Raw genomic sequence first — 26729 nt, 5'->3', positions numbered from 1 at the left:
GGAGGAGAAAGGTTTGCAGGTTTGCCACGGCGTTCTGAATGGCTCGGAAAGATTTTACAAGGCTGCGAGTCTTTGTCCAAGATTTGCATATTGAAGAAAAGCCTGATCCAGCACAGAGCTGCCTGGAGAAGAACAGCTGTGACATGCAAAACATGCTGAGAGGGAGCAGGGTAGGCAGAGGCCTGCCCTTTTAATGTTTGCGTGCCATGGGAACTGCCTTCGGGACTGGCTGTAAATAAAAACGTTAAACATTTCTTCTGGATAGGATGTGAGTAGAGAAAACTGAGAGTCTCTGTGAGAAAGGGCAGATACGTATATGGATACAAAGGCTGCTTCTCAGTACATACATGAAATGGCAAAATAAGAAATGGTGTTGCAGAAGGGAAAGAGCAAACACTGATGCTGGTGAAAGCCCTGCCAGCCATTGCCTGAGTCCCATGCATCCAGCAGGAAACCCGCAGCCTCATTTCTCGTTGCATGTAGAAGACAGGGCCTTGCTGCTCCTCCATCAGCTGATTAGAGCTGATGTTACCTGAAGTCCACTGGCCATGTGGATCCTGTTCAGATCCAGTCATTGCCATTTTGTAACCAGGGGGCCCTGGTTCATTGTTATCAGCCTTGTAACCCCTGGAGAGTTGCTCCTTTGATCCAGCAGCTCTCCCCTTTTGTTTAGCACCAATATCTACCACGTGCTTATGGGGCACTGCAGAAAACCTAAGGCAGACTGCTCTTACAGAGTGCTGTAACCTTTCAGGGATTGACATACAGATTGAATATCACACTGTTTTAAAGAAGTACTTTTAAAATCAATGTACACATACTATTAAATGCGTACTCATTCCCAAAGACATTCTCTGACCCAGTAAATTGATACAACTGGACATCTAAACCTCCAGAGGTTGATTCTACTGGTTAATATTTGCTTTATGAAGCAGTGATAAATGAAGAGACTCTATGGGGGGGAAAAGGAGAGTAACTTAGGGCATGCTGTGGTGCTTGGCCAGTTGCTTTAAACTGGTGAACCCCAAGCAGTGGGCAGGGTGCCCAGGACAAGGCAGGAGTGACCCTGAGCGCTCTGTGCACCGACTGAGCTGCTCCAAGCGAGTCCAGTGACAGCCGAGTGCTCCAGTCCAGAGAGGTGGGGTTTTACAACCTAAATTCCACCAGAAGCCATTTCTTACTGTTATTTTCCTACCTGTAATGGTATTTATGTGCCTTTTAAAATGTGTTTGTTTAAAATACAGGCTCTGAGAGGTAATGACAATTTTGTCTGAAGTTGTTGGGTTTTTTATACTAGCAAAATACCTGTGTTCCGAATGCAGAGCAATTAGTGCCACTTTATTCAGGAAAAGGAAGGCCATTACCAGCATCTGCGTTCCACTGACAAATACTCTCAATGCTGCTCAATTAATGTCTTTCAGATTGGAAAAAATAGCAGTGTAGCTTTGTCACAGTCCAGTCCTTCGAGTACATCAAACCCAGTACACAACAGACAAGTAAGTTGCTTTTAAAAAATTACACTTCAATAGTCTATAAATGGTTTTTGAAATATTTAATATTGTAAAACCTTAAAATACAATTTTGTCATAAATGCAGTTCTGTATAGAAGCTTTCTTTCAGTGAACTAATAGATTTTTTTCCTCTCACTTAGGATGTTTTCCTCTGAGGTTTACGCATAACAAGTTTTCTGCTTGTTTTTCACCACCTGTGCTGTGGTTCAGGTTGGCTTAGGCAATGCCCGCTGCCTGTTGCTCTGGTGACACAAACTCAGCGGCAGCAGAATCTGTGTCTCCATGGGCTCCAGCTAAGCCAGCGTGCCTTTTCTATCCAGCTTCCGCTGCTGAGCGAGGTGGCATGGCAAAGTCCCCAAACTGGCACAGAAGAGTGGGCATTTAAAAATAGGCAAAAACTGAAAGCAGCAAGGGAAGGACAGAAACAGGACAGAGAAGGCAGAAGGCCCCGCTTGTTCAGAGAAAGTAATCTGAAAGTGTAATTCCTCCTAGAGTGTGTGAAATCCTCAGCACTCACGCCATGCCTGTCTATCACACAGACTGCTAGTCAGATAATGGTGGTAAATTCTGTAATTCAGCCCCTTTGTGAGGACAGGTGTTGGACCTGTCGCCCAGCCCTCAGCTGGCCAGAGGACTGATAGATTAATTAATTTTTTCATTGTGGCCCGTACTGTTTGACTCTCCAAGCTGGGTAATTTCTCAAGAATTCATTATCAAGGTCCTTGGTGTGAAAAAGGCTTTCGTCTCACCAAGCTGTAGTCACAAGTAAATAAAAACTCCAGCAGGTTTTTCTCTGTGGCCAAGCAGTGTTGGAATCCTGTTACGTGGCCTGGCACAGTAGCTACTCCAAATGGCTGTGCTGCTTAGTTTCTGCTATGTAGATGCCGTAAAAGAATTGTGGTTATTGTAGTGGAGAAAACCCACAACTGTCTCATCAGTAAAGCATATTCTGAGTCACTCACGTCCCGAGATGAACTGTCAGATGGTGAAACAACCCCCCTGGTGCTGAATGCAAAGGACTGTACATAGGCCAGAACTACACTGAAGGGAAATAAGTGGAAAGTTTCTTCCTACCCAAGCACTCAGAGGGACTGGTATTTTGCTGTGTCAGACACTGCCAGCCAACTGCCAGTGACAAACGTGATAAAGGTCTTCTGAAGTGTAAAACATTCTGCTTTAACCTCCTGCTCCTGTCGGACATAAAATGCACGCTACTCGAGGAGCAGAGCTTGTTGGAATCTGTTGTCTAGATCCCATGGGGAAAAAACCTAACAGGACAAGACATCAATTTTGTGGCGGCTGTATATAAACAGAGGCTATTGCTGAGCTTTTCAGCTGCCTGTTTCCATGAATTTATCAAAACCAGAAGTGTTTGCTTGCTCTAAGCCCCACAGACTCTTTATTGTTAAAAAATACGTTTCTGTCAGTTTATTAACTGAGTATGGAGTTCGGAATAGAAATACAAAAGAAAATGAAGGCATATTAAGCTTTATTGAACATTTTGTTGCTTGTTTTTAGTTTTGTTTGTTTGTTTTAACACTGACATGGGGTTTTAGTGTTTGGAACCATGAATAATGACTACCTACTTAAAAGATGCTTGCCACTGTCATAACCAATCTGATCTGCTTTGCTGACAGCTTTCATCTCCAATTTGGCAACTGAATAGTCTCTAAACAAACTCCTAGTCTTAAGGCGTGCTGTAATATGTCTGTATAAACGTGCTATTAATTAGGTATCAATAAGTGGATCTCCAAGTGTATGACATGGCAATCAAGTTATTACTGGGGGATCCTGAGCTCTCTTGCTTAGTGTTAGTACTGTAACCATTGCAGGGAGGCCAAGGCAAGGCTGGAGGCAGAGGTGATTTATGTTACCACACTGGGGTTTAACAGTTGGATAAACCAGGCAAGTTTTCATGAATACAAGCCTGAAAAGCAGATTTGGAACAATTCAGTTTGAAACAGAATTGCAGCCATCAAGCTAAATACGAGTACAGAGCAGCTCCTCTGGGCTCCCTCCGCTGCGTCAATTGGCCAGGCAATTTGTCAGTTTTCCGGGGGAGCAGAGCGGGGAGTTGGGAGGGAGGAAGGCTGCTGGTTCTCAAGAGAAGGGAGAGTGACTGTGTGAAAATGAAGCGTTCAGAAAAAGCTGCACGCACAAGCAAAGCAATAAGAACTCATTCCCTACGTCCCATCAGCAGAGGGATGCCCAGCCATTCCCAGGAAGGCAGGCCTCATCAACAGTTGCTTGGGAAGACAAATGCCACAACTTTTAAGTGTCCTACCGTCCTCCTCCCAGCTTTTATTGCTGTTCCTGATGCCACCTTTGGATGGTCAGGGGCAGCTGGCCTGGCTGTGTCCCCTGCCAAGTGCACCGCCAGGCAGGATGAGAGGCAGGAAAGGCTCTGCTGCTGTGTGAGCGCTGCTCAGCGGCAGCTGGCACGTGGCAGTGTTACCAGCACTGTTTGCCTTACAAACCCAAAGCGTGGCACCATGCAAGCCAGTGTGAAGAAAGTGAGCTCTGTCCTGGGCAAAACTGGTATGGAGAGAAGAGGGCCCATAGTTCTCATTTCACAAAAGGAGTTTATTTTGGTCATTTACTACATCTGCTAAGGCACGTTATATTCTCAGGTATTCCTGCCTAGGACTGGCGGGCTGTGATGCCAACTGTGGTGGGCCTCTCTGCTGCCCCCCATCACATTAAACTCACCTTAAACTCAGTCGAGTTGTTCTCAATTCACATTCAGTGTGAACCTTGCTGCATCTATTTGAGACCTGAACATAAAAGCATGTCTGGTTTTCCAACTGTTGTTGCTTTAATTAAACAACACACTCCTTTTCCTTACAAAATCTACTTGTGTATTAAAAAGCATTAATGGAATGATAGTTTTACAATCAAACTCTTTGTACCTGTTTATACGAACTGTGTTAAAAGCTTGTTTTCTCCAGATTTTAAACTTTGTTTAAACCTTGTTGTAGGTTTATAACTAATCAAATGTTTTTTTCTTCGTAGTGCTTTTAGGTGCCTTCATGTGTTAATACTTCAAGACCTCAGTATGCGGTGGTTTTTAAATACTGAGTAACTAGATCTTTTTATTAAGGGAAGGTGACAACGTGTGCGCTGTATGGGGTTCCATCATGCATGAAAACACGCTGTGCAGGGAAAAAGATCCTTCAAAGTTGTTGTCTAATTGCTGCTCTTTGTTTCTAATGATAAATTCAGTTAATGAACAGAAGATTCACCAAAGCTTAGTAAAATCTTTCCCAAAAGGAAATAACGAGTTTATTCAAAGCAGGTCCTTTTCTTAAATGTAATCAGTAAGTAGGGATGGACTTGAAATAGATTCATAGTTTGAGGTGGCTCTCAGATGCAGACGTTGTTAAAGTATTATGGACTGAAAGACATTTTCTGATTCTGAACCTGGCTCTGGTTTTTCTTTTAGAAGACATCAAACCGGACTGGTAGAATAAGGACTCTTCCATAACAAGGAAAAGGAACCAGCCTATAATCTCTAGCTCTCAGCAGCCCTACTCCACAGGGTTTTTCTTTTCTATGTCCTGCAGATGGATTTAACCTTTTATGAATTTGTGGTTTTAAAGAGAATCAAATTTACAGAAAACTGTAATAGTGATTTGTTTAGTTTTTCACTTGTATTTGCCACTGATCTGTGCGTTCTGCTTGGTTATGTTTCATGCCTTTTGAAGCTGTTAGCGTTGCAATGCTCCCTTTGTTTCCTTACCAGAATACAGTGGACATTCCAAAAAAAAAAAAAAAAAAAAAAAAGAAAGAAAGAAAAAAAAATCATGATTTGAATTTAAAGGACCTCCAAAATTTTTCATTCAATAAAAATTACAGTAATTCTGTATTTAAGCTTGTCCTATGGATAAATATTGAGTGCATTTCTTAGTAATTTGCAAACAGCTGGGGCACTGCAACTTTAGGGACTAATCCTGACTGGTGCTCTTCTACCTACAGCATTTAATGATTTCAGTGGGAATTCCGAGTGTTCAGCATCTTCCAGGATCAGGCTCTTAAGGAATCTATACTTCAATCAATGCATAGAGGATTTTTGCACCAAACTGTGGTTAATGTTATCCGAGGCTCAGCACGCGAAATCCCCCTGTCGTGGTGGAGGTCTCGACCCTTAAGATCCATCCCAGTACTTGATAACTTCGGTAACAGTTTGGCTTTGCAAGGACGGGCGTTGAGCAGATTGGCTTGCATTAATAGAATTGCACTGACAGTGTTTCTTATAGGATTACTGAATAATTTTTTAATAAAATATAGATTTTATAATCAGGAAGCCAATACTAGGTACTGGAACAATAGTACAGAGGAGTTAATTTTTATTTCTACAGTGTTAAAAGTGCACTTATATGCTGGTTTATTTACATCTGGGGGAAAGGCGAGAGACTGCAAATAGGGAGATTATTACTACTTTCTTTTTTAAAAAAAGAAGGCTTAAGGCAAATTTTAAGACTAAAATGTTTAAGCAATTATAAGCAAGGCTAGACCCTTTGAAAAAAAGTTTAGAAATATTCTTAAAATAAATTTTTATAGTGTTAATTTTGTAATAATTTATGTTTTGCTATACTTCAGAGCTAACTGACCGTATAGTTTCAGAAACAGTATGAAACTTAGGAAAGTTTAAGCAATGTTTATATTTTTGAAATGTTCTTTGAATTATGTTTTTATTGTACATTTCTTCAGACTGAAAAATGTGTACATATCTTTGTTATTTTTGCACAATTTTTGTCTTGTTCAGTTTTAGGAGCAGTACTATGTTGATTTTTTTAATTTATTTTGAGTTTTAAAACTGCAGGAGTTTAAAAATCTCAGTAACAAAGTCATCCTCTGTAATCAACGAAATGCTATTTCTAGTTGTTGAGGGAAAACGGTGGTTGTGAGATTTGGTGGTTGCTTCTGAGAACTAATGCTAATCAGTGACTGAAGGAGCGATTTCGTAGTTTTAGGAAGCTTTAGCTCTTCCCATGCATCTTTTAATTGGAAAGCTGGAATCTGGAGCCTGTCCTTTGAATGCTGCTTTGTTATTTTGTGTCAACTGGCTTACACCTGACAGCATTTCAGGAACGTTCAGCACCAAGTAAAATCCCACAGCCTTTCATCATCAAAGAATCATTATTTAATTGCAAGTATCAAAAAATTCAGCCTGAAAAGCGAAATGGAAGTAAACATTTGAATAAATGGATATAAACTGGACCAGCCTATAATGCATTATTAGTGTAGCATTCACTCGGTAGTTCTTTTTCTTGCCCATTTGCCTGAAAATCTTGTGATTTGTTTCCAGCAATAGAGGCTCAGAAGCTTTGGTTGTTACACATACGCAATGCATAGGCCCGTCAGCCATAAAAAGCGACTTGGATAACTTGTATGCCTTCTTTTGTATCGATGTAACAATTGTAAATAGTGCTGATCGACCTTTGTAGAGAATAGTTTATACAGCATATTCTATTATTGCTGATTCTCAGTGAACTATTGTTTTAAAAAAAAGAAGAAAAAAAGAAATTTTTCTATTTACACCTTATATTTTGTTATGCTGTTGACCCATGGCACTTTAACAAAACTCTGTGGGTTTTGCATAGCTGGTCAGTCATGGGGTATATTAAATAACTGTTGTTGCACAGAAATGAATTTGCACCTGCTATATTGTGCTTTCCTACTACAGATTTTAGAACCTTTTCCAGAAGACTTTTGAAGAAAGCATGTCCAATCATTCTAAGAAAAAAAATGCCATACTTGTACAGCCAATTTCTTTTCTACAATCCATATTTTGTAACACTAAGTATTTTCATTCTTTGTCCTGCACCTTTATGTATTAGCAGTATCAAATAGAATTCATTCCATGCTTGTGATAATTGTAAGCAGAATAAATGTCTAAAGTAGGTGTAAATAGTAAATTCTATGGCTTACAGTTTAAAAAAGGAAAAACAGAACAAACATGTATCTGATTGATACTGCCATGGTTCAACACCGGGCCTGGAGATATTCTCTAGTGAGCGATTGTATTTTTTTTTTTGCTTTATTATTATTATTTTTTTTTTGTAACATGGCTTTGTAAATAAAATAATTTATATGTTTGTAAGAAACAAATGGGTTTTGTCATTATTTATCTTGGCAAAGTGAAAGGGGTATGTATTGCAAGGCTGCCTTTTTTCTTCCCAGAGACTCCAACAGAGCATGCAGTAGCCAGCACTGAGAATTCCTGGTCCAAAAGGCCTGCCCAGTCTGCACAGGGCTGAATTGCTCTAGGATCAGTTTTGGCACTCGGGTCTAAAATATTCCTGTATGTATGATGATCAGCTGCTGAGGTTTTTGTTTTGATCAATCATTTCTGAATTCCTTCACTGAGCTGATTTGCATTTTCTTACTCTATCAGTGTAAGAATTAACTTTGCCAGAGCTGCTAGATGTAGGAATTTGGACTTCAATAGGCAGTGTAAAAATAGAACCAGTTTTTGTTTTTATCATTGTTAATTCTAAAAATGCAACTTTTATCTCTAGGCATTAAGATTCTTGTTCTGTGTAAAAGCCCTTTCCAATTACAGATCAAATGTGACTGAAATTGTTCATTGACTTACCAGCTCTGCAGAGAGGACTGCAGGTTGTTCTCTCACAGCAAACCTCTTCCGCAGGTCTGGAGGAGATGTACGCTTTGTGCTTCTTCCATGAAGTACCTGGAAACTCAGTCTTGGAGGTAGTGGAGGGAAGAGACACAATTATGGATGATCTTCAAAGCAAGAAATTGAACTGCAATTTTTTGTTTTGTTTTGTTTACAAGATGATTTGATATTTCTTGCAGCCATTAGAAATGAGGGCTATAAAAAAGAAAATGCAATATTGCAACCATGAGTTACTGGTTGCTCACCATCATCATCCATGGCCAGCAGTGGTCAGGGACCACTAAAATTATTTTCCAAATGTGACCAAGTGGTTTATTAGCACTTTTTGCTTTGTTGCACTGGCTCACAAGCTGTTCTCTGTTTGGAGTTGGTTCCCCACACCCCTTTTTTTGGTTACGCAACAAGTGTTTTGTTTGCAGCAGCACCCTCTTGTATTATCTAACGTGCTTTAAATGCCACCAGTTTCAGAGGTAAGCAGATCACTAAGTTTTGTTACTCATTGCACTCCGGTTCTTATGCTTCTGTTTTTACCAGAGAAATATTGATTTTAGAAGGCAGTCATTGCTGTCTGCAACCGGTGTCTGTTTTACTCATCCAAATCTGTCAGAATTCACAATTGGAAGCCAAGCCAAGTACCGATTCCAGAAATACTTGGAGGCGATTCATGCAGCACAGTCAGACTTTTTGAACACAGTGTTTATTTCATGCAGTTCTTAGTGCTGTGTTTCCTCTCGAATACCTCTTGAAAGCTTCTACTCCAACCAAGTACGCACCTCTTTTAAAACCTGATTTCCTAAGCTAAAGATAACCTGACACCTTAGCAGCGGATCCTCGTTTGTCCTTCAACCATAGCAGCTGCGGTAGATGGTGTGCGTGCTCTTGTTTCGTTTTGTTAAAATCCATCGCCAGTGACACGGGCTAGGTTGCTTTGTGCAAGAGTGTTTTGGTTTATGCTGCTGGCCTGCAGGAATAAGAACATCCAGGCTGTGATCAGCTGTCCCCACAGAAGGGGAGCTTTCAGGAAACTTCTCCTTGTTAAGGGAAGCTTGCCAGAAATGGATCAGGATCAGGAGAGATTGACTTCGAGGGTAAAGGCAACAGGAGGGGTTCCAGGTGGTGCAGAAAATTCAGCTGCCCCTCTGCCCTTCTACCAGACCTGAAAGATTGGGCTCTGGAGTTGGAGCTGGGTTTGGTTGATGTGGAGCAGTTAACGAGGTTGATGTGACACCACGTGAGAGCAGTTTTTCTGAGAAGCTGCTTGGCATGAACAAGGCACATTTACAGAACACTGCAGGTAAAAACCTGTTGGTGTAAATAAAACAAATGGCCTGACAAACTCCCGAGTGTAACCCTGCGAGTCCCAGAGCTGTAGCACTCTTTTTTCCAGCCCGGCCTCTACCGAGCCAGAGAAGGGAATGGTGACAAAGCGTCGCTGCAGGAGAGACACCACCATCCCTGCCAGAGGTTTGGCGTGCTGTGTCACACGAGAGCTCACAGGTTGATTAAAAAGGATTGCTTGGCCTCAACTCTTCAGCCTTCCCTGCCACCGATGCAGAATGTATAGGCCCTATAGGCATCGATCTTAAGAACCTCTCAACAGCATCTGCAAAAACTTTCCCTTCTGGCCAGCTCCACCCTTAAATGGCAGCTGTTTGCTCTCATTTTCCTTCTCTCATATTTTGACCCGCAGTCAGTTGTTTGGCTGTCTTGTCATTTTTGTTGTTGTTTTGCTTTGTTTGTTTGTGACCTTGCCTGGAGTTATTCCTTCCCTGTTAACCCCCTTAAGGTTTGTATTTCAGCCTCACAGCCTGAGCAGTAACACCAACACACCAGCCTCCCTTCATCGTTACTGAGGAAACGCACGGAAGATGCAGGGAGCTGTTTTTCACTCATGGTGTTTTACAGAGTGCATCCAAGGCCCGTACAGCTTCACACTCCGAGCACAGACACTTCCCAAGGGAAATGCTGCACTGGAGCAGGATGCTGGGCTACAGCCCTCCTGTCCTGTGAGCCAAACGTGAAGGAAGCAACGGTGGCGATCCACCTCCTCCTTCAGGGACTCATCTAGTAGGGTTGTTTTTTGAAGAATGCACCACAGGGCCTCCAGAGGGCATTTTCCTAACACCAAACCCTGGTCTGCCTGTTACTCATTAACCAACTTTTTCAGTAGCTGTATCTCCCACTCAGTGCTGGTAACACCTGAGGCCATATCATTTTACTTGTCACTCTAATAATATGTCTTTCTTGGATAAATATTCCATTGGATTTTTTTTTCCTAAGCCTCTCCCTAGAGACATACTGTAGAGTTTCAGTAAATTTACCTACTTTGTATCTGGGACAGCGTAGGGCAAGGCAGAGAAACTGGTGTCTACTCTAACAAGTCGTCATTTTGTATTTTAAAGTTCACAGAACTGAGTATTTAAGACATTCTCCAAGAATGTTAGCCTGTTTTTGAGGAATCATGAACATTTTTGCTCAAAGGGTTGCTAATTGTGTAATAAACTAGATGGCATTATTTTCTAAAACCATCCCACTACTAGGGAAGGTGTGGGGAGCTGGGGGTCGGCCTCTTCTCACAGGGAACTGGTGACAGGACCAGAGGGAATGGCCTCGAGTTGTGCCAGGGGAGGTTCAGGCTGGCAATGAGGAGCCATTTCTGCTCAGAAAGAGCAGTCAGGCACTGGGACGGGTTGCCCAGGGAGGTGGTGGAGTCACCGTCCCTGGGGGTGTTCAAGGAGAGGTTGGACGTGGTGCTTGGGGGCATGGGTTAGTGGTGGCATTGGTGGTAGGGGGTAACAGGCCCCTGCAGTGCTGAAAGCCAGCCCCACGCCGGGCCACATCAGCAAGAATGCGGGCAGGGGTCTGAGGAACCGAGCGTCCCCTTCTGCTCTGGCTCTTGTGAGACTCCATCTGCAGAGCTGCCTCCAGCTTGGGCCTCCACAGCACGAAATGCAGTACGAGTGCCGAGGTGAGTGCAGTGCAGCGCTACTGAGATGGTTAGGAGCTGGAGCATGTGATGGAGATGCTGAAAAAATCATTTTGGCCTGGACGAGGGCATTGAGTGCACCCTCAGTAAGTTCGCAGATGACACCAAGTTAGGTGCGTGTGTCGATCTGCTCAAGGGTAGGAAAGCTCTGCAGGAGGATCTGGATAGGCTGCACCGATGGGCTGAGGTCAACTGCATGAAGTTCAACAAGGCCAAGTGCCGGGTCCTGCACCTGGGGCGCAATAACCCCAAGCAGAGCTACAGGCTGGGAGAGGAATGGTTGGAGAGCTGCCAGGCAGAGAAGGACCTGGGAGTGATGGTGGATAGTCGGCTGAATATGAGCCAGCAGTGTGCTCAGGTGGCCAAGAAGGCCAACGGCATCCTGGCTTGTATCAGGAACAGTGTGACCAGCAGGGCTAGGGAGGTGATCGTCCCCCTGTACTCGGCTCTGGTGAGGCCGCACCTCGAGTACTGTGTTCAGTTTTGGGCCCCTCGCTACAAGAAGGACATCGAGGTGCTTGAGCGGGTCCAGAGAAGGGCGACGAAGCTGGTGAGGGGCCTGGAGAACAAGTCCTACGAGGAGAGGCTGAGGGAGCTGGGCTTGTTCAGCCTGGAGAAGAGGAGGCTCAGGGGCGACCTTATCGCTCTCTATAGGTACCTCAAGGGAGGCTGTAGCGAGGTGGGGGTTGGCCTGTTCTCCCACGTGCCTGGTGACAGGACAAGGGGGAATGGGCTTAAGTTGAGCCAGGGGATTTTTAGGTTAGATGTTAGGAAGAACTTCTTTACTGAAAGGGTTGTGAGGCACTGGAACAGGCTGCCCAGGGAAGTGGTGGAGTCACCATCCCTGGAAGTCTTCAAAAGACGTTTAGATGTAGAGCTTAGGGATATGGTTTAGTGGAGGGCTGTTAGCGTTAGGTTGGAGGTTGGACTCGATGACCTTGAGGTCTCTTCCAACCTAGAAATTCTGTGATTCTGTGATTCTGTGATTTGTTCAGCTCTAAGGTAAGGTTAAGAGGGGGAGAGTTCAAACTGCTCTATTCAGCTACATAACGGGTGAGTGCCAAGATTCTCAGAAGAGTGCACCAGACTCTTCGTGATGGTGCACGACAAAAAAAAAGCAATAGGTGTAAGGTACAGCAATGAGAATTAAACACAAGGAAGGAAAATAAAAATAAAAATAATTTAAAAAGGGCCTTTGTAACATAGACGAACAACAGAAGAGGGACCAATAGGTGTTGTGGAATCATCTCAGAGGCTGTAAGAACTTGATACGGAGGTGAGCAACCTGATCTCAGCTTTGAAGTTAGCCCCAGGTTTGTTGGGTTTTTGTTCGTTTGTTTGGGGGGCGGGGAAGGGGAAGGAGGTGACCCAACAATCTCCAGAGGGCCATTTCAACCTAAATTATTCTGCCACTCTATACACTAATAATAACAATAATACAATAAATAAATTTATCAAATAAGTAAAAGGGTTCTGGCTGTTGAGATTATTAATACCCAGAAACTTGGCATTTCTGCTGTTAAGCACTTCCCTCTATAAATGTAGTGTCCTCTGATGAAGCATTCACTGGGATCTTGGAAGCCCTTGAGGAACAGCAGAGGAAAACACTACACACGGTGGAAGGGTAGAGCAGAGGTTTTCCAGAGCATCTACAGGAGCAGCACAGCCCATTCACTGCAGCTCCCCCTGTGCTTGCTGATGCCCCTGGTGAGAAGAAGCAGCGGCAGGTGAAGCACCCAGAATTAACAAGCCCCCTTCTTATTGCTCCTGTCTCATCCCACAGCCCTAGACTTCTACCTTCTACAACCTGATTTGGAAAAACATGTCCATTGATTCAGTTCCTCAGTGAGCCAAATACTTCTGCAACCAGCTTCACGTCTGACCTGCAGTCCCTGTTCCTCTTTGTCAAATCTTTTAAGAGTCTTGGTAGTTTATCCAGTCCTTTACAGTTAGGTAGAAGGTTTAAGTTATTAGTCATATTTTGTAGAATGCTCACCTTCTGTTATAGCAGATATTAAATCTTTTAACCAAATTTAGTTTTAAATAACCAAGACACTTTAAACACACAAAAATAGATGTGAGCCTTGCAGTTGTGATTGAAACTTAATTAGCAGCATCGCTATAATGGAACCAGGAAACTTTCAGATGTTTTGTCAAATCCTGTTTTTTTAGTCACCAGAAATTTAATTCCTCATACAATAGTCCATGTGAGCTTCTCAGATATTATCCTAAATTATCACACATTTAGAACCCTCATTTAGCAGATAATATCACATGAACTGTGGCTAATAAATCCCCTACACGACACATTATCTTTTCAAGGAAACAAATTGTGCTTTCTTAACAGTGAAATTAATTTTAAAAATACATACATTCCTAGTAATAAATCAAACTGGGGTTTGCTTTTAGTGATTTTTGGAACCGTTCCTCATAGAAACACACTTCAGCCTGTTCCTGTGTGTTTATGCTTAGAAGTTCAGCCTTCAGCATGCGTTTCATGCTGGTTATCTTTGTTGACCACTGAAGGAGAAACTTTGCCAAACACTGTTTCCCTGCCCCAGACACTGACCTTTACCTACCTTTCTCTCCAGGTCGTCAGTTGTTCCTTCCCGTCAAGTCAATCATCTTCTTATGTTCTCATTTTCAATAGGTTTTCTGTCATTATTTCTCCCCTGCTGGCCGGCTCAGACACTTGTTTGTACTCCTCTGCACCTCAAACTACTCTTTCTCCCATTGGTCTTCTTTAGGGGGAAAAAACAGCAAACAACAGCAAACTTTGCTAGTTCAAAATCTTCTGAAAGGGAGTAGAAAAGTGAAATGCAGGAATGGGTTGGGTAACCATGAACTGTGTCTTTTTTTTTTAGTGGGACATTCTGCTTCATTATCTTTCTCCTCACAGTGGGTAGCACAGTAGAAAGGGTACTTGATGTCTCGTCCCTGTTTGCACGGACTGTGCTGCAAAGCGAAGTAAAAATGTTTAAATCTTTCTCCCTCATAGCTGCTACTCATTGCTTTTGCAGGCAGGAGGGGGACTTTTCTGTGGGATCTTGTAAAACCCCGTTGCAAACGGAGCGCGCCTGCGATGCCGCGGTTATCTGCGCTGAGGGGTTGGCCTTCTGCGGCACCCTTTCCCTTTCTCCTGACAAACATCTCGCAGAGCTGCACCGCAGCTCGCCAAGCGCGGCAGACAGGCGACAGACCCGATTTCCCGCAGTTTTGCCGTGTAATTTTGGGCTGTTGTCGCCGGCGGGCCGCCGCTTTCAGCCCTCCGCCCTGAGGCGGCGCCGTTCTCCCGCCTTCCCCGCGGCTGACGGAACCCGCCCGGGGACCCCGGCGGCGGGCAACGGAGCAAAAAAAACCCCAAAGGTGGCGGCTGGGCGGCTTCGTTCTCGAAGCTTCTCCCCCTCAGGGCCAACGGTTTTAACGGGCGGCGGCTGCGAGGCCTCCCCTGGCAACGGCGAGATGGCGGCGGGCGAGCGGGGGGGCCGCGACTACCTGGAGCGCCACGGGATCCCCGAGCTGCTCCGCCGCCTCAGCGCCCTGCTGCTCTACCACCAGCCCGGTGCGGCTCCCCCGCGGGGCCAGGGTGGGATTTGGGGGGAAAAAAAAAGGAGATCTGGGGTCTTTAAGGTGGTGGCCGCTGGGAGAGATGCAGCAGGGGACCGGGCGGGGGTGCTGAGGGAGAGGAGGAGGCAGGAGCGGGGTGAGGGGAAGTTGGTGCTGGTGACTTGGTGCCTTTGGAGAAAGACCTCGGTGGCTTGGTTCCCTTGAAGAAAAAGACCTCGGTGGCTTGGTTCTGTTGCAGAAAGACCTCGCCAGTTCCTCATCCAGGTGCTGGAAACAGTGAAGGCCGGCAGGCAAGGCGAGGGGACATACCCGTGCCTGATGGACGAGTCCAACCTGGTTGCCATGTTCCAGATGCTGGACGTGGCAGACCTGGGCTACATCACCCCCGCGCAGTACCGAGAAGGTCAGTCCAGCCCAGACGGCAGTCAGCACGCTCCCCTCTGTTCAAACAGTTTTGTTAAAACAGTTTCAAAAGAATTGCATTAAAACAGCTTCAACCCCATCTGTATGTATGTAAAAGCATCAGCACTTCTGACCACACAACCTGGACCTTGGAAAGTTAAACAAAGTTACTTATGTTTGTTTTATTTTTTGTTTATTATATCTAGACCACTTTCAGATGTTATTTTTTTCAGATTTATATAGGAAATTCTGTTTCCTTAACTTTAGCTCTTAAAACCTTGGGACTGAGCACAGACAACCTGCACGTTGGTGATGATGAGAACGTCACACTGGACACGTTCAAGGAAGAAGTGTAAGTATAATGGAACGGGTATGTGCAGAGTTGCTATGCACAGATCTTTTGCTGTGGCTTATGTTTTATTTACAAAAGCATGTCATTAAAAGACTTACAGGTGGTTTAAGCTTACCCACTGTGCACTGAAAGATTTAAACAGGCACTATTGCTCTAGCCTGATGGGTTTGCTCAGCACTTCCCTCAGCCATCTCACATTAGGACCCACACAAAGCAGGCCTGTCAGATTTTCTTCCCTACAAGCAGCCATCAGCTAGCCCAGGACTGAGAGCACTGGTCCAGAAACGTCAAGTACTCGAGCTCCACTGTTGTTTCTGCCTGATATAGCAGAGGTAGTAACACATAGCTGAAACAAGCTTAGAATTTTTCAGTACTTTCTCATCGTTACAATATGGTTCTAGGGAGCATATTTCGGTAACTGTGACAATCACTGAAAGAGTACTAAAACTAGTTATCCTAACTTATCTAATTGGGCATTATTTTACTTTTTTTCCTAGGAAGAAAAGGTTGCTGGAGATTTGGGCTGTGTATTAGATGGAACAGCGGTATGCTCTATATATTAAAAATAGGCATTTTGCTCCATTCTTTCACTGCTGTGTCAGCTGCGAACAACTGATTTTAAACAGTGCTCTCTTCTCTTTTTTTCCTCTCTCTTCCCTGTAGTAGCAATCAGCTGAAAAGGACAAATGACAAAGATTTGTTTACATTTACCAGGGACTTGAAAGGTATCTTTTGAGAACTGTCTTTCTTAGTAAGATTATTTTGTTAAAAATAAGTAGAAACCTCTTTAAAAAGAAAAAAGTATCCTAGAGTCTCCTCCTTCAGCTAGTAGCTTACTTTGTTAATCATTGGTAATGAGACAGCAAATAAAATTAATTTTAAAAGTTGTGACAATACTTTTTTTTTATATATATATAAAGAGGTTTAAAAATCAGTTTCAGGAAGAAGTGTTCATGGTTGAAAGATAGCAGTGCCAAGTAACATAGCATTTATTAATTTTTAAAAGAGTCTCAAAAACAAAAGAGGTCTTACTAAAAAAAAATGGGAGAGACTTTGGGACAGAAGAAAAAAGAACATAAATATAGGAAACAAATTGACAAATTCCTTCATTCCATCCCAGGTCCTGCATAAGCATATTTTAGATACAGATCACCCATTACCTGGGATTTAGACATGTAAAAACGTGTTTAAGTGAGAGTGTCATAGTCATTAGTAATGAAGACTGTTAGCTTTTAAATGTAATGACCAAGTGGTTACATTGAAGTAAGACCTGTGCAGTTAGAAGCCAAGTCAGTAACATTTTCAAATAATTTAAGAGTATATACAATAAATGGTAAAGATTAGATCAAACCAATTATACAGCATACAGTGTTGAAAAAAAATAACACAACTATGTTGTAACTTACTTCAAACAAAAGCAAAGCAAATAAGTAATCTAGATCAAGTTATTAACCAATTCTGAAGTCTTTATTTTCCTGTATTTGGCCAAATAGCTCTCAAATTGAGAAGAATCTCAACATCCCGTTGAGCTAATTTGTAAACGCCAAGTTCATTTAATGCTGCTGTTGCTGACGGCTGGTTTGGCTTCAGTGACGCTTCATTTTCTGAGGCTGACTGTAGTACATCCTTCAGCAGCAAGGCAGAGCCAACATTCAAGTTCAGGATAATGCAGGCTTCTTTTATGCTATGGGAGGGAAAAAAAGTTATATGAATTAGTAAAAGACTCACCCATAAGATACACTTAATTTTGTATGCACAGTGACTAAGAAAAAGGCTTCCAAGGATTTCTGAAAAGGATCTAAGTACTGAACTGAAAAGTGGAAAAGTGCTGCCTAGCATACTTGGTCTTGCTCTCTTAGCACTTTGTGTTACAAGCACCAATATTTGCCATGCTTGGCTTGACTTTTACTTCTTAATTTTTCCACTAGTTTAAAAAATACAGAAGAGAAGTTACCATATAATTACCTGTCTAGCCTTCCCAAGCTAGGTTTCTAATTATCAACAGAAAACATTATTTGGTATATTTTTAAAAAACACTCCTTTACAGAAAGCTGCTAGAGTCTGAACATTTTCTCTTATTAATCTCATTAGAGAGCAAACAGATACCCTGCCACATTGTTTCTAGTACAACAGCCACATACCCACTACACATTACTTTTAATGTTCCTTTCTGCATCTCTTTTTTAAGCTATGAATACTACATAGGTATCGATTACCTTTGTAAAGGTAATGTGCTCAAAAAAACTAAGACGCTGCTACAGGAATATTCCAATTAAGAATGCCAATATATAACCTTCATCTTCAAGCGTTCAGGACTGAATAACACGTTCCATATTGATCTTTAGATGTGTAGTAAAATTTCTGTCCCAATTAGCCCAGGAGTTTAGCGTTGGACTCTGCATAAGACTGTCAGCTATTTAAAAAGACTAACCAGAAAGAAGGTTGCTTCTCACCAGCCAAAGCAACTGGACTGCTAAGCAGAAACATAGTTTAAAATAGCCTCAGGATAAAGAAAATTTGTTGTGCTGTAACTAAATCTTTGAGTAGTTTCTTTTGCCCCACTTTTTGAATTCTGCTTACATTCCCTAAGTTCATCTATCTGCGTGCAGTAGACATCCTCACTGTGCTAAATACTCCAGAACATACATCACAGTCAGTTGCTATCTGAAAACGTGCTGCAGAATCAAAACTTGGGCTGTTGTAAACACTGAAAGATGATCCACATACATGTAGTTCAAGTATTTCTTACCCACTCAAAACTGTAAAAAAAATGTTGGTGATACAGAAAACATTCATCTGGATGTTCTGTTCTGAAACACTAATGGATCAGAAGTTTGCCTACTTACTGCTTGAAGTAGTTTTCTGGCCTCTTACAGTAGTGTGAAAATAAAGGGAAGAGATTTCTACTCATGTCAAACTGAAGTTGTGCTGCTCCTCCTTCATTGAAGTGATTCGCCATGATTATCTGCAAACACAGAGGGGGGGATCTTCTGTTTAGGCCAGTCACCAACACCCGCACAGTACTGCATACACTTCGTAGATACCTACCTCCTGATAGATGAATGTATCCACTTTCTCTGCGAGCATTTGCCAGAATATTTTGAATAGCGAGTGACAGAGCTGCTGTTCCAGTTGGAGCAGGCGGTCTCTTAGGGTCAACAACATTGGGCAAGCTGTGCTCGACAGAGACATTACTGCTTGCTCTGCTTGAGACGGTAAAGATAGCCACCTGAAAGAAATTTCACTGTTATGACTTCGATGTGATAATTATTCATATTACAATAACTGAAATTGAAATTATCCTGTAAGGAAATCTTAGCCAGTTACAATGGGTCAGTTTCCTCCTTTCCCATTTCAAACCTAAAGGTAATCATAGTCTAATGCTTTATTTTAATATCCTTTAATGTTAAGCTGATGCTTTAGTTATAAATCTGAACGTGTTTTTTTTCTTAAAAAAAAAAAAAAAAGCTAATCTATAAAATCATCAAGCAGTTGTGTTAATTTTGAAGTGCTTCAGAAACTCAACCACAAAAATTCAAGAAACCCTGTGATTCCGTGAGGATAGAAGCAGTAGTTACAGGCCATTTTTAATACTACTTGGAAGAAAGTAACTCTCATCTGAACTAGAGTGACCCAGCGTTCTTCCTAGGGTTTTCAAGACAACATGCCCGCTCACTGCAGAACTACTTTAGAAAGCATAACATCAAAACAGGCTTGAAGTGAGGATAAAAAAAATTTTCCAATACTTACTACCCTGTGCCTTTCCTATCCAGGAAACCAGTTTCTCTTATTAGCTATTCTTGCCTTTATTTACCTCAATGTTTTTAAACAGAAAATAATATTGGAATATGAGAAGAGAGCAAACAGAATCACCTCTCTTTTTTGTACAGCTTTGCAGCATCTGTGACCTCTTTGAAGACATGATGTACTTGACGACTCAACATATCTTGTTTCAGGCGCTCCAGGAGGTTAATCATCTCATCAAAGACAGAGCTCTCCATTGAAGCCAGCTGCCCCAGCTGTAGCTGGCTGACAGTGCTACTTTCTGCACAAACCTCCAGTTCAGCCTGCTGTAGCTGCAGGAAGAACTAGGGGAACAGAAGTAGACATAAGTACTAGCAAAAATCATCTTATTATTTGAACTCTGCGTTTGTACTTTAACAGACAGGGTTCTACAAAACATGCTCCTGACACGTTTATAAACGAAGTCTTGAAACTTAAAACATTGTCCTGATTCAATTAAAACTGTTTTAATCCTAGTAATGCAACTGATATGGGTCCCAAACACAACAGCAGATAGGTAATGGCATGTTTGCTAGTCTGACAATAGCAAGAAGTGGACTGAGTTGAATGTGACACAGCGGTAATGAAGTTGGTTTTGCTTTTAAGCACGTCAAGATACTTTTGTAGATGCAGCTGTACAACATAAAAGCTGCTCTCCTATCAAGTCAAGATTATCCTCTGCTACAGACAGTTTCCTGTCAAGACAAAAACAATTTGGAAGCTGCCCATCTCCCACAAAATGCTTATTTCTGCAATGACTACAGAAAAAGTTGACATACTACAGAATAGCTATGGTGCCACTGGGCTATTACAGAAAATAACTCTACCCAACACCCTGTTATCAAAGAGTGACTTTTCCAGACACCACCTGAACCAAGCTGTAATGCAGGCACCCACGCCAAATACATTTAAACTAGCTCAGCATAGGGATAATTCAAGAAGCGTGCACATGCTACTGCAACACATGCACTTCAGCAGCAATACTATTAGTACTATTAGTTCTATTTTTTCCATAATTAATTCTTCTAAATACATTTACATAAATAGTGCTGAAAATGTAACGTTTGATTATGAAACAAACAGAACTAATTTATTTTTAAAAAATTTACTTACTACATTGTCAGCCCAGTCTGCCAGCACTGTTGCGATATAGTTAACGGCATTAAGGATCGCACAGTACCGGAAGCCTAAAGAAGCTCTGCTCTCTTCCTTCATTACTTGAGTTAATCGTATCCTGAAATCATCAACTAGCTCCTTCTGTAGCCCCAGGAACTGCAGTTTTCTGGAAGCTGTTGGAAGGTTCTTATACCTGTCTAGAAAGACATTATCAAAATATTTAACGTTTCCCAGCACTGAAGAAAAGGTTTTGAACACGAAGCATTATGGTCATCTTTTTACATGATGTTACTCCTACAAAGACATCATACAGTATTTAATTTTTAAAAAGCTGACTTATTTTTAGCAACCTCAAGAAACTACTCAATGCAAAAGCTAAATATGTGAAGAAACAACATATCTGAGATTCCCCTCCCCCTCACGATTCCACTAGCATATTGCATCCTAATACTTTAGGAAATATGTTATCATACCACACCACCTAGCAATATCACGTGGCCCCTAAAGCCAGTCACAGTGTAGGATAAAGCCCTTCAATATACAAATAAACACCTCCTGAAAAGGTACATTCTGCAGATTCAAGAGGAACGGCAGGATATTTTTCTTATTGAATTGTAACAAATCATATTCTCTCCATAATTAATGGGTTTGAATGTGGTAATTTGCAAATTATCAAATTTTTAAAAATGCATTTGAAAATACGTCACTACTAGCTCAAGATTATTTGTGCTAGATAATTTCCTGCTCATCTTGTATTTTGGACAACTTTTATTAAATTGTGAGTATCACAACTTTGCAAAGTTGTTATTTGCTGACTATTGTTGACACAGTAGATATTTAATAAATAATATCTGCAGTTTTTCTACTAGTCATTACGAACAAGAGCAATGTCCACAGATTGGCAGTTACCTGTTATAACTAACAACAGAGTCATAAAAGTTTCAGCGCAGTCTGGGACTTTCATTTCATCTATGTCGGTGATATCTTTGTATTGCGATATCCACGCAGCCTCGGATGAAAGCATGGAGTCCATTTTCTGAAGAGCAACTGAGCACAGAAATTGTAAATTGTTTTAGTATTTAATAATGAAAAAAAATTTTTAACAACAACAAAAAAACAACTCTAAAACCAAACAATATATAAAAATTAAATCTTTATCCCTAGTTAGTTAAAATTTACGTTTTCAGATGATAAAAAACTAGTGATGACTGGCTTCATGCAGAAGCAATTCCAATAACAGCATCACAAACGCAGGTATAAGAATTCTGTCAAGGCTATTTTTTTATTTATTTTTTTTTAATAGTTGGCTTGTTCCGTTCCAATGTATTTCTTCTCTGATTCTCAAAAATTAATACCCTCGCTCCATTTCAATTTAAAGTCTATCCTTGTCTGCACACTTGTCTGCACACTCTGTCAAAATACGCAGGCTAGATCCCATACAGCTTGGGGACACCAGTCCTATAAACTTCAGAAGCACTATTAGAGCCAAACCATTTTTTAGTCAAAATAACTGCAAAGTATAAAAATATCACAGAATCACAGACCAGCTTAAAAAACAGGGCTGGACGCAGCATTAACCCCCGGGGCACTCCTCTCATTACTGACCTCAAAAATACATCTTTTGGCGTAGCCCAGTCCAAGTGACTTATCCTGTTTGAGAAGACTATTTGTATTCTGCACAATCAGAAAGAAAATGTGTCAAGGCCAACAAAATCCATCACAAATCTTACATTTTTTTTCCACTGTTAGCCACCTCTGGAAGCAAGACTCTTCTGAGAGAATATGCATGCAACTGGGAAGGGTGCTGAGGTAGCCATGAACACTGTAGAGCTCTCTCTCAAACTGAAGTACCTCATCCACAAGGTGACAAAAGAGGGCATCATCGTATAACAGGAATGGAATATCTGCAGCAAGCTTCTCCAAAATCAGCATTACCAGAGCACGAGAGAATTCAAGCTTTTAAAAGAAGAAAGTGAGTAAAGTATTAGAGATATGGACAAACATGGGCAAAAATGTATGATCTTAAAACTGTTACTAGACTCAGTTAAGTCTCACCACGAGTTTAGTGAAATCAGCAGAAGAATGCTTGTACGAATTGACTGTATAAATGCTTACACATATAAAACACACAAAGTGCTTACCCCAGCATTCACTGAAGATCCTGCCTTGTCCAATATCGGCTGGATTTTGTCATCAAGGAACTTGGAGTGATTTCCAATCCACATAAGCACTTGTGTTAAATACCATTCAGGCTTATTTAAAAAAAAAAAAAAAAAAAAAAAAAAAAAAAAAAAAAAAAAAGAATGAATCCCCTAACATATGTAATACTATTAAAAATGCATTGTATTAGCAACTGTAAGAGCGTGAATGTATTTATATTTACTCAAGACTGTTAACACAAACAGAGACTTGTGCAACTACAGTATTAGAAAACAGCTCTCCAAGTCTGCTGTAGATGTATTACAGCAACATTAACATTTACCTGTAGGAAACCTGCTTCAGTGACAATTCTCAGATAAAATACTCAAGTCTTTGAAGATAACTCATTACAAAAGCAGGTCAGTTTCCAACTGGCGAAGTGGACATCTCTCTGGCCCAGAGAAAATGTTTATGCCTCTGCAAGATCTTCACGTGTTACCTTGGCATCTGTCCCCACTAAGGGACACACAAGTACTGCACAATTTAAGAATCCTAATTTCAGAGAAGAAAGTGTCCAAGTGACACAATTTAAATACAGTAATGTATCTGTTGCTTAGAAAAATAAACAAATAAATCAAACTGCTTTCTTCCATACCTTGTTTAAGACATTGGTTGGTTTATTTCCAGTGAAATGATACTTGAATCTTTTCTGCAGAGGATTCAGCATGATCTGGATTGGAAGGATAATGGGTGGTGATGGGGGTAAGGAATACTTTTCTGGAAGCTGTTTAGGTTTGGTTAACAATTCATCGCTAAGTTTGACAGTCAAGGACAAATTTAAGTGTTGATTCCTCCACTGGTAAAATTTCAATCAAGTGGGTTTACAGGAGTGAACACCTTAGCTCTACCTTGTTGGCTAAAGGCAGTATTACACAAGGCATACAAGTCCTCAAATACAAACAACACTCAAAATGCTTCCGTTTTATAAGTTATGTTAAATAACTCTGGCTGCTAAGGATAATTTATTCAGTGATAGTACAAGTCACTGAAGTCAGTTTGATTTAGGAAACCAGAATCATTTAAAAAAAGAAAAAGGGAAGAAAAAACACCATCATCAATACCAAACCCAAGGGCTATCCAAGAGACGTGCATATTCACGTTTCCTAAAGAAGTATCAGACTCACAAGATTACTAAATGGTATTCATGATTTTCCACTTTGAAGCAACTGATTTAAGTGGCCCAGTCTCTGATAAAATTGTTACTGGCTCCAGGTTGCCCTGAATGACCTTGTTTCTTCCCGGTCCAGTCCTGCTGATTTAAACATCAACAAAAAAGCTACAACCACTCCAGGAAAAAAAAAAAAAAAAAAAAAAAAAAAAAGAGTAAAAATGGTTGTTTGAACTTCAGCTGTGCTTGATTTCACCCACAAACAAAATGAACAGGATGAGCAGCAGTGCCTTCTGACTTACCTCAGAGGCAAGTTACTATTTCTGCTCAGTGAAAATTGTTCCATTTTTTAAAATTCCCTTCCGAGACAAACATCTTGAGTTTTCTCTCTCTTCTTTCTGGGACTGCATATATTAAAGTGATTAACACAGATTTCAAGTAATGCTAGGAAATTAAAAGCATTAACTACGTCTAATTAAAAAAAAAAAAGCATCATCATTTGTATTAATATAGGTAATCTTGCTGAAAGTATAGAACGTAAGGTGTGCACATCATGAAGCCTGAACTGCAAGTTACCATGAGATCACTGGATCTGATGACTTGGAGTTATGATCCTGCTACTGCTAAAAAGAGGAACTTGAATTTTAACTGAAAACGAGTTTTAAATTCTTGCTCCGGCCACCTAGCATTATCTATATGTAAAGTACCTTATAATGTTAATACAAAGTAACATAACTTCGACTTCATTTTTGACTTTCGGGAGCTCTGAAATCCATTATCCTTACTAAAACACGCCACTATTTAAAAGGATACGAGGTTTGCAATTTCAGAAGCTGACAGAACAACGTCTCCAAATTGTTGTATATGTCAGGAGCATTGGCTGGAGCAGCAAGGCCAAATGCCTGAGACTGTGGTGGCCCCACAAATGGCCAGCGAAGCTGGGTCAGCACCTCTTCAAAGTCACTGCAACATAAAATATGTACCTTAGCACAAACCTACAGTACAACACAAAGGCGAAGCAGTGACAGTGCATCCCTTACCTTGACAACTTGTCCTTAAGAATTTTATGCCAGAATTTAACAGTGGATCTTACAAAAGCAAGAAGATGAGAACAAGATGATTCCTGAAGTTTAATATCCAGTTCTGCCATAAAAGCTAGAGTACTGGCTGCCTCTGGAACATTGTTGGTCATCAGATACTGCTGAATGTTATCACTATAAAATTCAAGAAAAGTTGAGGTCAGACATTCACTAAGAATCATTTGTGCACTGAAAAATTGAGATAAAACTTAATCTAAAATATTTTAATGAGACAAACATGGTTACCACTCTCATCATGTATATGCAGTGCTAAGCCCTGAAAAGGCTGTGTGATAACATTAGTGAGAATATTCTTAAAGTATATAAGATTTTAAAGTATACCAACTTTACCTTAACTCTTCTATTCGTGAAATCCATTTAAGATAGGACAGGTGCCGTTCAATCTCCTCTACTTGACTAATCAGCACACCAAGCTCCTCCATCCATGGCTCAGCTTTCAGTAAGTGGCTATCGATTGAATCAGATAGAAGAGCTTCTTCCTCTAGAAGCCGATTCAGGGATTTTTTAGAATCTTCTGCATTCTTCAAGGCCTTCTGAATTCTTTTAGGAACTTCAGATGAAACTGTAAGTACCTACAGTTACAGAAAAGTATTGAAACTCACATGAAAATATTGCATTATATAGAGCGGTATCTTGAAATTTCAATACTTTGCTTCAATTTAGTTAAATCTTATGACTGATTTTACTACTTAATCAGTCATAAGGCACATTCAGCATATTAAAAAAAGGGAATGTGCTTACCTGTTCTTCTAACTGCTTTTTATTTTCAGATAGCTTATCGATGAGGCTGCCCAGCTTCCTCAGAGAATCATAGTCGTTTCCAACTTCTCTTTCCACAAATTCAGAAACATAGTACGGGATATCGCAATGGTCTAGATCTCTCGTGACTTCTTTCTTTGTAACGTTAACAGTTGCCATGTTTTCTTTATCTACAATACTAATCATACAACTTCAGTTACTCACCGCTACGACAGCACTACCAGCTAGAAACCTCCCGAGGATACAAAGCTCAATGAAGAGCAAGGCAGTTCAACTCAAATAAGACGTTTAATAATGATCCTGCATTACACAAGATGAGATGTTAGCTTAAGTCTTAGCTGAGAAATCTTACTTACATGCGTTCCTCTGGTGGTTTATTATATATTAACTAATGAAGTGGGACATGAGTGTGACTGGAAAAAAGTCCCAAAAGCATGACTTAATAATCATTGCAAATAGTTCGGCATGTAGGTAGTTTCTACTTAGGTAAGTTAGAAAACATGGAAACACACCAATAAATAAATAAATAAATAATTTTGTGAAGTAGAAAGAGAAACCACGATCCCCCTCTTTACCTGTTCACACACAGAAGCATCAAGTGCTGAGGGATTTATAACTGGCCAAGGCTCCGCTCAGGTCTGACGTTACCAATCATCGCTTCTTCTGCCAGAGCGACGGGGGGGGACACCCGTGAGGAAGCCCCGGCAGGGACCAACAGAGGAGCACGGCATCGCCTCGAGGAGCTCCACAAGGCCCTGGGCGACCCCACAGCCGGGGAGCCCCGGCCCGGCCCCACAGCCGGGGTGCGGGCACCGGGTGACCGCCACCACCGGGTCCCCGCCGCCGGTCCCGGGGCCCTCAGCGCCCCCCGTCCCCCTCAGCCCGTGAGGGAGCCGCGGCCGCGCGCCCCGCCCCGCCCCTGCCGCGTCAGCGCCTCGCTGCGCAGCCCCAGGGCGCACTGCGCACGCGCGGCCGCTCCCGCCCCACCCGCCCGCTGCCGCCTGAGGGAAGGGGCGGGAAGGGGAAGGGGCCGCCCCTGACGGCCCTGCCTGTGCCTCATGGCTCAGCCCCTGTCAGAGGACACAGCGAGGTGGTCCCGATACGAGGCTCTTCAGGGCGTTTATTCCCACTACCTGTTCTCGGTACAGTTATGGGAAAGCAGGAGAATAGGCACAAATATTTTCCCAAGGAGGTTAAAGCAGCTCT

General features: G+C 41.8%; 3 protein-coding genes across 6 annotated transcripts in view; 2 read left to right on the top strand and 1 right to left on the bottom strand.

Moving 5' to 3' along the window:
- Nucleotides 1–7571, top strand: part of ATXN7L1 (ataxin 7 like 1) — a 74684-nt gene extending 67113 nt beyond the window's left edge. For 2 of the 4 annotated variants that reach the window (XM_032190371.1, XM_032190400.1), the window contains exons 9-10: nt 1422–1496; nt 5487–7571. In XM_032190371.1, coding sequence (XP_032046262.1) covers nt 1422–1496; nt 5487–5546 — 135 coding nt within the window. In that variant the 3' untranslated portion in view covers nt 5547–7571. Of the gene's footprint in view, nt 1–1421; nt 1497–4523; nt 4931–4953 lie in introns of those variants that run through there. The other 2 variants (XM_032190380.1, XM_032190389.1) reach the window with 2 other exon arrangements.
- Nucleotides 7572–14491: 6920 nt separating this feature from the next.
- Nucleotides 14492–16346, top strand: EFCAB10 (EF-hand calcium binding domain 10). The gene is made up of 4 exons (XM_032198112.1): nt 14492–14699; nt 14943–15107; nt 15374–15458; nt 15956–16346. The coding sequence occupies exons 1-4, from the start codon at nt 14600–14602 to the stop codon at nt 15990–15992; spliced, it is 387 nt and encodes a 128-aa protein (XP_032054003.1). The 5' UTR covers nt 14492–14599; the 3' UTR covers nt 15993–16346.
- Nucleotides 16347–16903: 557 nt separating this feature from the next.
- On the bottom strand, nt 16904–26393 carry RINT1 (RAD50 interactor 1). Its single transcript, XM_032198097.1, has 14 exons — nt 26099–26393; nt 25506–25701; nt 25095–25336; nt 24705–24878; nt 24478–24627; nt 23152–23308; nt 22499–22609; nt 22088–22313; nt 21267–21404; nt 20355–20554; nt 19332–19546; nt 18507–18687; nt 18305–18423; nt 16904–17142 (listed from the first exon to the last, which is right to left on the bottom strand). The coding sequence occupies exons 1-14, from the start codon at nt 26116–26118 to the stop codon at nt 16926–16928; spliced, it is 2346 nt and encodes a 781-aa protein (XP_032053988.1). The 5' UTR covers nt 26119–26393; the 3' UTR covers nt 16904–16925.
- Between the last annotated feature and the right edge of the window lie 336 nt (nt 26394–26729).

Source organism: Aythya fuligula, chromosome 1 (assembly GCF_009819795.1).
Source record: "Aythya fuligula isolate bAytFul2 chromosome 1, bAytFul2.pri, whole genome shotgun sequence".
NCBI classification, from domain to species: domain Eukaryota; kingdom Metazoa; phylum Chordata; class Aves; order Anseriformes; family Anatidae; genus Aythya; species Aythya fuligula.
Note: the sequence above shows the minus strand (reverse complement) of the source record. Positions and strands in the feature narration are given on the sequence as shown.